This window comes from Staurois parvus, unplaced genomic scaffold, assembly GCF_062004578.1.
Source record: "Staurois parvus isolate SC_StPar_1 unplaced genomic scaffold, SC_StPar_1.0 ptg000634l, whole genome shotgun sequence".
NCBI classification, from domain to species: Eukaryota; Metazoa; Chordata; class Amphibia; order Anura; family Ranidae; genus Staurois; species Staurois parvus.
Window position 1 is genome coordinate 6,323,597 of NW_028318430.1, and position 13,073 is coordinate 6,336,669.

Genomic DNA, 13,073 nt, shown 5'->3' on the forward strand with positions numbered 1-13,073 from the left:
AGGACCTGGTTACAGATTTGTGCTGGGTTAGTAGATATTCCGTGCCCTTTTTCTGACCCACTTCCAAACTTGGTCTTATAGAATGGAGAAAATGCTGAAGAAGCCTAAGGTTTCTGGATGATTAGCCAAGAGTATTTTGTTAATCATACTAAGCTGATGTTTCAAAGGTGCCTTATCCACTGAAGTTAAATATTAATAGACCTAACAAATATAAACCTGTAAGTTGACAGCACTTTCGAGCCATCCTAAGGAAGCTGGGACTGATTTCCATTTGTAAGGTCTACTCTGTTATGTTCTATTTGTTGCATAGATGATGTTTCTGGGTATGAATCTTGTTACAGAAAAGAGAACTATGTAGACTGCATTTGTAGAATGTACTGGATCTTATTTGAAAACCTTTGTTCACACTGAAAATGATGGACTATAGACCAATTAGTATTAGATAATGTCAACTGCTTGTGCAAATGTTACTAACTACATAGATACTAAATATTCCTAGTATACCATTTCTGCATCTGTGATAGTATTTAGGTATCGTGCAACAATCTGAAACCACTTACAGCTCAATTTGTTAAAACTTTAATTGAAAATTTTGGATTTTTCCATTTTTGGTATTGACTGGAAAAAAAAACACACATTGGTTGTTTCAATCTACATTGGAGAATTCACCCACTATCCAATAAATAAATCGTTATGTTGGATGAAAAAGGTTTTCTTCAAGTAGCAGCTAGAATGGCTAGGATATTGGAACTTTGGTCAGAAAGCTTGTTGTAGGTACCTGAGAATAAGAACATAAAAGTTTTAGATGTATATGGTCATCCATTGCCTGTTCTGCTTCTAGAGTCACTTTGATGTTCTCTATAACTACACCTTTTTGTTTTCTACTGGTTTTAGTTACTAATACTGTAGTTTCTACTAATGGATAATGTCACATAGGTCACAAAATAGCAAAATACAGTTTGAACACAGCTGCAATTATATTGTGGGCAGATTAATAAAGCTCTTGTCACCCATATGACTTTTTTAAACCATTTTAGAATCAAACCATTTAGGTCCATTGAATATAAAGGTAATTATGAACTGTTTATCCTTTTTTCACCCACTATTTCCTACATGTAATTTGGCTATCACAAATAGCACAGATCCCCCTATATATCATGTAGTAAATGTAAGGCATTGTCCTGATAACAGCTGTAATTTGTATGTCAGAACCCCTTGAAAATTACATTTGTTATACAAACTCGAAACAACCTGTAATGAGAGTAATTCATGTATGTGACAATTTCAAATGTTCTGTTTAAGAGATCTTTATACAGCCAAAGGCAGCAGAACACGGTTAGATATTTAGGCATGGACAGACTGCCTCCAGATTTCTGCATATCAAGTTTCTAGCATTCAGCACAAAGGTTTGACTAATTGGCATATGGGGAGTAGGAGCACACAGATCCCTCTGGTCCTGGTTACTCATAGGGTAAATTATAATGAACAGTTTAGGTATTCTATGTTATCTGATGATTACCTACACCAGCAATCTGTGTTCACACATAGACATGAGGTCATCACCTTATTCATCCGAAAACCACCAGATCTGATACCTGTTAATGTGTCTATTGGTACCTTATGGGCAGTGCATCCAGATGTATATGTAATTGTTGCTTATTGCTTTACATTATTTTTTTGTAGAGAATAGATCATATGAATTAAGCCTGATTTCACTAGGCATAATGGTGCCTATTCTACGTTTGTGTTTTCATGGAGCACTTTTATTACATTTGTCCAGAAAATCCAGGTATTATCCTAGACCCCGGTCCCCCTAAGAAATAAGTTGGGTTTGCATTTATACTATTTACTAGGTCATAGGCTTTACTATATCTGAACCAGCAAGCAAGAGGACCAAATGAAGATTCGGGGAATATAGAAAATGTTAAATATTTGACCACGCAAGCTAACTTCTCATACAACATACAGCAAAGTCCAATATGGCTACTTCAAATAAACCAATGGCTTAACATAGATGTAAACCCTAATTTGCTGAAAAACTGTGCATAATAAACCATTTCCATTTTTTAAATAAATGTATGCATTCTATAATGTTTTCAGAATTATAAATACATACAGAATCCACTAGGGGCAATGTGGGGACCAGAAAACATGGTGACTTCATCTGTCTCCAATGAAAAATGCAATCAATTGAAGGAGGCACACATGCAATAAAATGTTCCATACAATGATCAATATTCAGGATCGTACCTTAAGCAATCGATAGGCTTTACATAATGTCCAAAGTTAGTATCGGTGAATGGAAAACAGCAAAGCACAGACCAATTGTGAGACATCGTGTTAAATGGGAAAGCTGGAAACAATTGTCAGTTTCTCATTGAAACTGGAATTTCACAAGAATAGAAAGTCACTGATGGTGTGGGGACACACTCAAACAGGGCTAATATGGATACTATGGACAAGTTCGAGGAGGGGGGAGGCTGATTCTAGGGCAGCCTTTCTCAACATGGAGGAACCCTTGCTAATACTTACTATATCCACAGCTCATGATACATTAGTGTGATTCTCATTGGGAAGAATTCTCCTTACACTTGGGGCATTTGGGAGGAATTACCACTTCACAGATAGCTAAAAAGATCATTGGTGTCAATTGAAATTTATCTGAGAGGCAGAGATTGACAAATCTCTGCTGAATGGACAATGGGGATGAAGACTTTCATTTTGCAGTGTGCGCACTTGCTCCCTCTGTGCATGATGTTTCACCATGTCTGGACCTCTGCCTACAGTTTTGTCCCAATGACTTTGTCGGGAGGTGCCAAATGCACAGCAAGCTCAGCATTTTCAATTAACCCTTGCATTACCAAAAACTTCAGCTATACATAATAGGATCAAAAAAACTTGATGTTTTCTTTTCCTGCCACTATTTAGAATGTTAAAAAAAAAAAAATCTTATATTCAACAATAATTCACAAATCTAGCTTTTATAGTCAGAAACGTGAAGGGTTAATATAATCACAACAGATTAAGCAGAGATCCCAAATCAATCCCCAGAGTAACCTCCCACTATGATACTAGTGGCAAACATCAATCCCATAAATCAAATCTGGAACAGTCTAACTGGGTGGCCAGCATAAGTTAAAGTGTTACTACACCCATACCGATAAAATTAGTCTGTATATGCAGTTACCCTAGGTTCACACCTAAGCGTTTTCTGCAGCGTTTTGCAGAAACGCAGTACAGTCCATTTAATAATTCCTATGGGACGTTGTCACACCTTTGGGTTTTCACCCGGTGCGTTTTTTTTGGAAAGGGTCAGGGAATTGTTTTTTATGCAAAAAGATGCGTTTTTGTTTCTATAGACTTCAATGGAAACGCTGCAGAAAAGCATGTATTGCATTTCTGATGCATTTTTTCCATGGTTTTGATGTGTTTTAAATCTGCCTAGCAACAAGAAAAAAAATTAAAATGCAGGGATTTACCAAAACTGGTGCACCTGTGCATAATAACCAGTCAGCTTCTATGTTTTCTTCTCAAAGCTAGATTGAGCAAGCTGAAGTTAGAAGCTGATCAGTTATTATGAACAGCTGCACCCGATTCTGTGTGCACCAGTTTTAATAAATCCGCCAAAGTATCCAAGGCATTGCTGGACCATTGATCAAAGCCGTGTAAACTGCAGTTCAGTTTAGTGTGAAATAATGTAGGAGAATCTTGTGTGCTTGTAAAGTATTTCATTCTTTCCTGTAGGTGGAGTGCTCAGATCACTGGTAATACTGGACTGCAGTGCAATCTAATCCTCCAGGCCTTTATGCCACACAAACTGTGTAGCAGGAAATAGAATAGACAGAATGTTCTATTGAAAGGAGAATTAGTGCTGCATCAACTTCTTTCTCAAGTCAAGCGGGGGTTATGGTGCAGCTGAGATTACTGAAACTACATGTCTCGTATCTGGACTAATCATCAGACTTGTAAACTCCTCCTGATCCTGTTTTAGGATAAAGTGCTTGTGAGTGTTTACAAAGTTCCAATTGTTTATTTACTACAATAGACACTGTCTATGCTCCTGTACAATCATGCAGTGCATATTGCATAACTTAGTGCTTTCCCACTAATGTCTCTCAAGGCCACAAGCCACATATGCAGTTTAAAAGGAATTAAGTCAGATTTATAGGATAAGTTTGTCTTTTGAAAAAAAAAAAAAGATAAATACGCATTTTGTTTGCAGGTTAAAAAAATGTGCATTTATTTTTTCTGTAGGAGCCTGGAAATCATTGCACCAGCAATCAGCAGATCACTGGTGCCATGCAGGTCTGCAGATCTGTAAGTATATCTGCTTGCCCATACAGGATGTACATACAAGCAGATAAACTGAAAGGAAGAATCAACGAACTACCACAGTTCTCCACAGCTGTAGGGATGTAGTTTCTCATTCACAGAGCCTCAGATGGCCACATTTCTTTTTTTAATTGACAGCAGAGGGAGAAGTTCCCCCGCTAGCTATCAAACCAGGGGATCGGTGGGGACAGGGGTTGTGCTTTCATAACATGTTACATGTTACTACCTGAACATGGGTGTAATGTTATGTAATGTGAACTTATTCTTTAACTCGCCAAGCAAAGTGGTTGATTTACTAAAACTGGAGAGTGCAAAATCTGGTGCAGCTCTGCTTGCAGTTTTTTGTTTTTTTTGTCAACGCTTAATTGAAAAAGCTTAAGTTAGAAGCTGACTGGTTACCATGCACAGCTGAATCAGATTTTGCACTCTCCAGTTTAGTAAATCTACCCCACAGTGTTCTGTCTCAGATTCCTACCAGGAATGCAGCCCAAGAGAACTGAAGCTAGACAATGATTTGACTGCATTTTCTGTTTTCATATTCTGTAGGATTGTTTTTTATTAGACATTGGTAATAATACAGCAAGCTGCAAAGGGTTAGTTCACCTAAGAAAAAAAAAAGATTTTGATGTGGTGTCTCACTTCTGTTAACATATCTGTATCACCAATTTACTAACAGACATAGACTGGATGTCACACCACTTCCTAAAACTCAATCTATCTAAAACTGAGCTCATAATATTTCCTCCCCCAAGTGCCTCTTCCCCTGATTTCTCAGTCAGGATCAATAGCACCACTATCAACCCATTCCTGCATGCCAGGGTGCTAGGTGTATCCCTGGATTCTGAACTATCCTTTCAGGCTCACATCCAATCCCTGTCCAAATCATGCCGCGTCAACCTCCGCAACATCTCCAGAATACTCCCCTTTTTAAACAATACCACAAAGCTCCCAATTCACTCCTGGTTATCTCTCGCCTCAACTACTGCAACTCCCTCCTAATTGGTTTACCTTTACATAGGCTATTTCCTCTCCAGTCCATCATGATTACTGCTGTCAGGCTCATCCACCTTACCAACCTCTCTGCCAATCCCTCCACTGGCTTCCACTCGCCCAATGAATAAAATTCCAAATTCTAACTTACAACGCCATCCACAACTCTGCCCCCAGCTACATCACCAACCTGGTCTCAAAATATCTACCAAACCGCTCTCTTTGATCCTCCCAAAACCTTCTGCCTCTAGTTCCTGTGTCACCTCCTCCCATACTCGCCTCCAGGACTTCTCCCGAGGTTCTCCCATCCTATGGAACTCCCTACACCAATCTGTTCGGCTATCTCCTAATCTATCCACCTTTAGACGATCCCTGAAAACCTTTCTCTTTAAAGAAGCCTAGCCTGCTTCTACCTAGTAAACTGCCTTTTATTTCCTCCATCAGATCATCTCCCACAGCTATTACCTTTTGTATCACTCAACCCTTGTACCCCTGTAAGCTCTAATGAGCGGGCCCTCTGTTTCCTCTTATACCAAATTGTATTGTAACTGTAATGTCTGTGTTCATTTTATAAAGCGCTGCGCAAACTGTTGGCGCTATATAAATCCTGTATAATAATAATAATAAAGGTCATTTTTGCAATGACAGAAGCCTCACAGAAATACTGCAAATGCTTTTGATAGATCTCTCCTATCTTCTTACTAGGAGGGAACAGCCATTAGGATGAGCACCCCCCCCCCCCCCCAGCGCTACATAAGGGTTGCACATGCACAGTGCGCTCTCTTTCCTGTTAACTGCATTAAGGCTCCATTCACACCTATGCAGTTTGCTTTTTGTCTGTTTTGCAGTGCTTTTTGCAGTTCATTTTGCTTTTTTCTACATGCGTTTTTGATGCCTTTTTGATGTGTTTTTGATGTGTTTTTGACGTGTTTTTACAGCATTTTGTGTTTTGTTCAGCTTTTTTTTTTGTTTGTTTTTTTGTTTTTTTTTTGTTAAATTGGAACTTTTTTTTGTTGCTGGGCAGTATAAAAATGCAAAACATGGCAAAAACGTACTACCATGCATGTCAGCAGCTTCTCCATTGAACTCTTTTGTAGCAAAAATGCTGCTTTTTGCTTTTAAAAAAGTCCCTGACCTTGTCCAAAAACACAGCAGCTCAAAAAAGCATAGATGTGAACATGTTCCATAGGAAACCATGTTAAATGGACTGTAGCGGGTTTTTGCAAAAAGCACTAAAAATACATTGGTGTGAACCGGAGCCTTATAGAACATATTCACCAAATAAAGTAACATTTATTGACATTCTCCAATCTCTTTTATTTAATAGTGAAATGACAATTTATAACACAGCGAATGTCACATTTCCCGCATATTCACTAAAGGCCTTTCCTTTTAGTGGTTACCTTTCCTGATTAACAAGTATGTTTTAAAGGTTTAGAAGTTAAAGAATTGTGAAAAGTGTAAAGAAGCCAAAGCATTAAAGCGGAGTTCCACTCACCCTGTCAAAAAATTCAGCAACTACAAAAACTATAGCTCCTGACTTTTAAAAAAACAGCCACTTACCTATCCCACGGTGTGTCCCCTGCAGCCTGTTTCACCGGCCGTCCTGTATTCCAGGAGGCCAACATCTTCAGTGTGGGCACACGGCTGTGACATCTTGCGGCTTCATAGCCAGGTACCCACTGTGCATGCGCGAGTAGCGCTGCGCTTCATCAATGGTCCTTTAGTCTTCTGGGACCTGCCACGTGTTTCAAAAGACTACAGGGAGGGAGGACACCTTAGGCGATCGGACTGGAAGTGGGAGCGGGTACCTGTCAAATGCGGGTACACGCTCCCCCCCCCGCCCCCCAAAGGTGCCAATCCGTAATGGGGAGCAGTCCTTAAAGCAGAACTTCCCCTTTTGGGTGGAGCTCCGCTTTAAATATGGTGAAATAGGGCTCTGCCTTGGTTGTATTAACTGCTGGTGGTTTTGCCCTTATATTAATTGCTAATTATTAATAGTATTTATTATGGGTATTTATGTAGCGCTAACAATCTACATGCTGTACATTCACATCAGTCCCAGAAGCCCCATGCAAGTAAGGTTCCTACCTACCAGTATGTCTTTTGAAGTGTGGGAGGAAACCAAGCACAGTTTGAGATTGCAAGCTACATGCAGGTAGTGTGTTGGTTGGGGTTTGAACAAAGAACCTTAGTGCTGCACTTTGTGGGAAATGCCATAGTCTGAGAATTTACAGTATGCATTATTGGTATGAGTTAGTCAAACTTTTTTAGAATTCTGAAGGAGAGGTTAGAGGCAATTTTCAAACATAGCTAAACAATTGGCTGCCAATAAGCAACTATGAAAGAGTGGTAAAAGATAACTTTTGATTAGTGTCTAATTTCACTCCATTTGCACACTTCCCCCCTGTTTGCCATTGCTATTGAGCCACTGGCTGCTTTTATTCATCAAAACTCCGCTATGTTCCCAAATCTCATTTCTTTACCCATCTGCTCCACCCTAAAACTTGTACATCCCCCCCCCCCCCCATTGCTATCATCTCCCTACTACTGCTCTAATCGCCTCCCCAAAATGCCTGTTCCACTCCTCATTTTCCTCTCCTCCGTTCCCAAAATCCATTCACTATATCCCTCTGCCCCAACCCAAACAATTGTATATTGTGTCCTCACTGCTTCCTTCGCCCCTCTACGGCACCCACCACCTCCTCCTATTACTCCACTCTCCCACTGACCCGAACACCTCCACTAGTAGTTTTTCACGCTCCTGCACATCCCGCTCCCATGCCACCTTTTTCACCCTTCTCCTCCTCCTAACCCCGGGGGACATCTCCCCAAATCCTGACCCTCCACCACCTCCCTCACCCACACAACACCCTCCCGCCTCCACGTCCTGCCGCAACCCCTGCAACTTAGTATCTGTCCCTCTGCTCCCTAAAATCTCCCCCCCGTTTTCATGTGCACTCCTAAACGCCCGATCGGTGTGCAACAAGCTTACCGCCATCCACGACCTCTTTGTTTCCCGCTCCCTCAACCTCCTGGCGATTACGGAAACCTGGATCCAGGCCACTGACTCTACCTCCCCTGCTCACACGCCCTCTCAACCCATCCCCTCTCACTCAGCTACCCCCTCATCCCCCATCGCCCCTCTCCCACGGCCCCACAACTGCTCTGACCTCCACTTCCACCCCACCCTACATTCCTCATACTGAAGCTCCCCCAACACTCTGCACTTTTGACCTTACTACCATCGAGGAAGTCTCCAAGATCCTCTCTGATGCCCGCCTCACCACCTGCCCCCTCGACCCTATCCCCTCACAACTCCTACGACCTCCCTCCCCCTCCATCCTAAGCTCCCTCACCCACATCTTCAATCTCTCCCTCTCCTCCGGCACTTTCCCCTCCCCTCTGAAACATGCACACATCACCCCCATACTTAAAAAGCCCTCCCTGGACCCCAATGACCCGAACAACCTCAGACCCATCTCCCTGCTCCCATTTACATCTAAACTCGAGCGCCTAGTCTACACCAGCCTATGCTCTCACCTCAACGACAACAACCTCCTCGATCCCCTACAGTCCGGCTTCCGTCCCCTACACTCCACCGAAACTGCCTTACTCAAACTCTCCAACAACCTGCTAACCGCTAAAGCTAATGGCCGCTATTCAGTGCTCCTACTGCTTGATCTCTCTGCGGCCTTCGACACAGTCGACCACCCCCTCCTCCTCAAATAACTACACTGGCTCTCATCCTACCTGTCACAACGCTCTTTCAGCGTTACCTATAATGCTACCACCTCCCCCTCACTCCCCCTCTCTGTTGGGGTCCCTCAAGGCTCTGTCCTCGGGCTCCTTCTCTTCTCCATCTACACCTCCTCCCTTGGCCAACTCATACACTCTCACGGTTTCAACTACCACCTCTATGCTGACGACACACAAATCTATCTCTCAACCCCCCACCTCACCCCCTCGGTCTCTGCCCGAATCACACACCTACTGAGCGACATATCAGACTGGATGTCACTCCACTTCCTTAAACTGAACCTCTCCAAATCCGAGTTTCTTGTCTTCCCCCCCAGCCCGGACACCACCCCCCATTGACTTCTCCATCACATCCAACAAGGCCACTATCAAACCCGCCCCGCAGGCCAGTGTACTTGGTGTCATTCTGGACTCCAACCTATCCTTCCAGCCCCAAGTCCAATCTTTAACAAACTCGTGCAGGCTCCACCTCCGCAACATCGCCAAAATATGTGCATTCCTAACTCCAGAAACCACTAAACAGCTCATCCACTCCCTCATCATATCACGACTCGACTACTGCAACTCCCTCCTCACTGGTCTGCCTCGCCGCTGGCTATCCCCGCTTCAGTCCATCCTGAATACGGCTGCCAGACTCATTCACCTTTCCAACCGCTCCGTTTCCGCCACCCCCCTCTGCCGATCCCTCCACTGGCTTCCGATTGCGCAACGGATCAAATTCAAAATCCTAACACTGACGTACAAAGCTGTCCACCATACTGCCCCGAACTACATCACTGACCTAATCTCCAAGTACCGCCCAGCACGCACACTCCGCTCCTCACAAGACCTCCTTCTCTCTAGTTCCCTGGTCTCCTCCTCCCATGCCCACCTCCAGGACTTCTCCAGGGTGTCACCCATCCTCTGGAACTCCCTGCCCCAACCCATCAGATTATCACCTACTCTCCTCTCGTTTAGGCGCACCCTGAAAACCCACCTCTTTAGGGAAGCCTACTCCACCCCCTGCTAACTTGCCGACCTCCTCCACTCTTCCTACCACTCCCTCCCTTACAGCTATCTCCTCCTGTGCCACCATCCCCTCCCTCCTAGATTGTTAGCTCGAAAGAGCAGGGCCCTCAATCCCCTCATGTTTTGCATTGTATTGTTATTGTTCTGTCAGATGTTCTGTCCCTCTTTGTAATGTACAGCGCTGAGCGAACTATTGGCGCTTTAGAAATACTGTATAATAAGAAGAAGTTGCAGTGAAGAGGAACTGGACTGATATAGGCAGTCTCTCTACTCCCACAATGTCAAGATAGTATGTTGTTCCAACTTGCTTATTATGAGTATGAACTGTGCATTTCCCAGATGTTTCCACTGCTTTGTCTGACATTAGTCAGCCCTCTACAAGTTCGAACGAGGAAAGATGCCAGAGGGCTGGCTTGTGAATAGGTGCATTCTTCACTTGGATTGCTTTTTTTCGTGTTGATCTATGAAAGTTTAATTCTACAATTTTGTGATTTTCTATACAGCCTGTAAGTGTCAGTTCCTGTGCCATCCATGACCTTGACAGAGGAAATAAAACCCTTCACATCCTTTGACATTTATCACGATTCACAGCAGGATCACCAAAATAACCTTCTACTGTACATTAAAGTGATTGTGTTGCTTTTCAAAAAAGAAAAAAAAATAAAGAATTGTTCTGCAATAAAAAAAAACACAGAATTCTTACCTTTCTAGTGGGAAATTAGACCAAACTCTGCTCTCTTTAGGCAGTACAGCCTCCTTACAAGTTTTCAACATTTGACGCTTCATGGAGTCCTTGCTGCATGCTCCGTTGTGCTCAGTGATTCCTTCCACTGTCTAGTACATCACTACTGAGTCCTGTTGAGAGGTATAGGCAGTGGGAAGTACCACAGCATGCAGCGGGGGACAAGGGCATTTCAACACTTTCAGGAAGTGTCAAATGCTAAAGACTTTGCCTAAGGGTATCCTGCTTAAAGAGAGTATTTTGGACTTGCTGCTGGTCAGAGAGGTAAGTATGCAGTGTCTCTACTGAATTCAGTGATTGATGCCCTTACACATTCAGACCAGATGGATTTTATACCCGGCAGCTCTATGGCCATTAATTTACGCAGTTTATTTACTAACTTACAAATAACTTCTGATGGCCCTGATACTAGGATTGTGGTATCACTTGAACAGTTGGGATTTGGCACTACCTTTATCTCATTGGTCAAACTCACCTTATGGCACATTTGCTGGTCAATAATCAGGTTATGGAACCCTTCCCTATGCATCATGGTATTCGACAGGGGTGTCCACTCACCCCCTTGTTGTTTGCCTGTGCTATTGAGCAAAAACCTGAAACTCCTACTTTACAAATGTGGGTTAGGTTGGTCACTGAGGCCTTACTTATGTATAAACTGACCTACACTACTAGAGGTTGTCTACGTAAATTTGATAGAATTTGGTCTACCTGGACTTTCTCCATATCTGGGGACATTAAGATTTAGGCTACTGCAATATTGGGGTACCCTATACCCTTTTCTGTACTTTCTCTTTGGGGATGTGGGTTCTAAGTTATATGCATTTAGCTTGCCACCTGAGATTGGGACTTCCCCAGTATATTCACAGCTAGGTTGTTTAGTTTTGTATTGTACCACTGATGGGATTGTATACAAATATTTGTAGTCCTTGCTATCTGTTTTTTCTTTGATTCTGTAGAACCTGTATTATGCATCCAACGCTGTATACCCTGTTGCTTATTATATTTTTGTTTTTTTAATTTAATAAACTTACCTTTGGAGTTTGATTTTTTTTTTTTTTTGGAGACGATTGAAATCTTTACCAACATTCATCAACTTTGCGTTTAACACTTGAAAACATCTGCAAATGTGGCTATGTTTACCAGAATTTTATAAACATGCTGTAAATCCTTATTCGATAAATACCTAATCTAGTTATTATTCTTATTTTATAGAAGCATGTCATCCATCAAGATAGAATGTGTTGTCACTGAAAAGTACAAGATTGGAGAGTCTCCTGTTTGGGAAGATAAAGAAGGAGTGTTGGTGTACGTTGACATTACAGGACAGAAGGTCTGCCGGTGGAACCCCAACACTAAAATAGTACAGACAGTGAATCTAAGTAAGTTGAGTTCATATAGTACACAGTACAGACATATACCTGTAGCACTTTACAAAAGACATTAAACCCAAAATCAGCTAAAACTTTTATTTTGTTTTTCATAGAGCAGGACAGGGTAAAAACCTCTATCAGGTTTTTATTGGGAAGATTTCCCCCTAATTGCTCATCATGACAGGAAATTATGGTAAATCTTTTCAACAGAAACACACTAAAAAATGCTTTTTACAAAGGTGAAGAAGGGTTAGGCCTCATTTACAGGCATTTAGGCCCCTAGTTTGAGGGTGGACCTTGTGTTTATGCAGTTTACGTGCAGGCAGCACATGTAAGTGCATGGAGATGCAGCTGCTGCACAGCCACCTATCCTAATTTGTCAAGAGTGTGGGTAAGAATCCCCAAATGCACCATTTTTGCATTAGGGGACCACTTGCCTGCACCTGCACATCTGTCAAATTGGGAGGAGCAGCTGTGTTCAAGCAGCCACTGCACCCCCCAAACACTCATAGCTGAAGGTGCATAAACACACAGCCCTTTCACAGACTGTGGGCCTAATGCCCTTGTGAATGAGGCCTTAGAACTTCTATAAAGTCTAAAAAGAAGCTGCACACCTCAAGATACTCTTGTAATGATGGGTTCTCAAAGTGAATGTCATGGATGGCATCATGCCAGAACACCAATGCAAAGAGGCAAAGTCACCAGCACTCCACATAATGCCTTTCACATGTAAGACAGCATCACATGAGGCAAAAGAAACCAAAGTTTCAGAGCCTCGCAGGATCTATGTCCCAAGGCACCATGGTAACAATTAGCATGTACCTAACACACACCTGTGTATTCTGGTATAACCCATAGTAACCTGTGTAACA

General features: G+C 42.4%; 1 protein-coding gene across 2 annotated transcripts in view; it reads left to right on the forward strand.

Annotated features, from left to right (window-relative positions):
• The first annotated feature begins 224 nt into the window (after positions 1 to 224).
• RGN (regucalcin) overlaps positions 225 to 13,073 on the forward strand; it is a 30,467-nt gene continuing 17,618 nt past the window's right edge. The window contains exons 1-2 of one of the 2 annotated variants that reach the window (XM_089693521.1): positions 225 to 273; positions 12,044 to 12,210. In XM_089693521.1, coding sequence (XP_089549647.1) covers positions 12,048 to 12,210 — 163 coding nt within the window. In that variant the 5' untranslated portion in view covers positions 225 to 273; positions 12,044 to 12,047. Of the gene's footprint in view, positions 274 to 3,830; positions 4,004 to 12,043; positions 12,211 to 13,073 lie in introns of those variants that run through there. The other variant, XM_089693520.1, reaches the window with a different exon arrangement.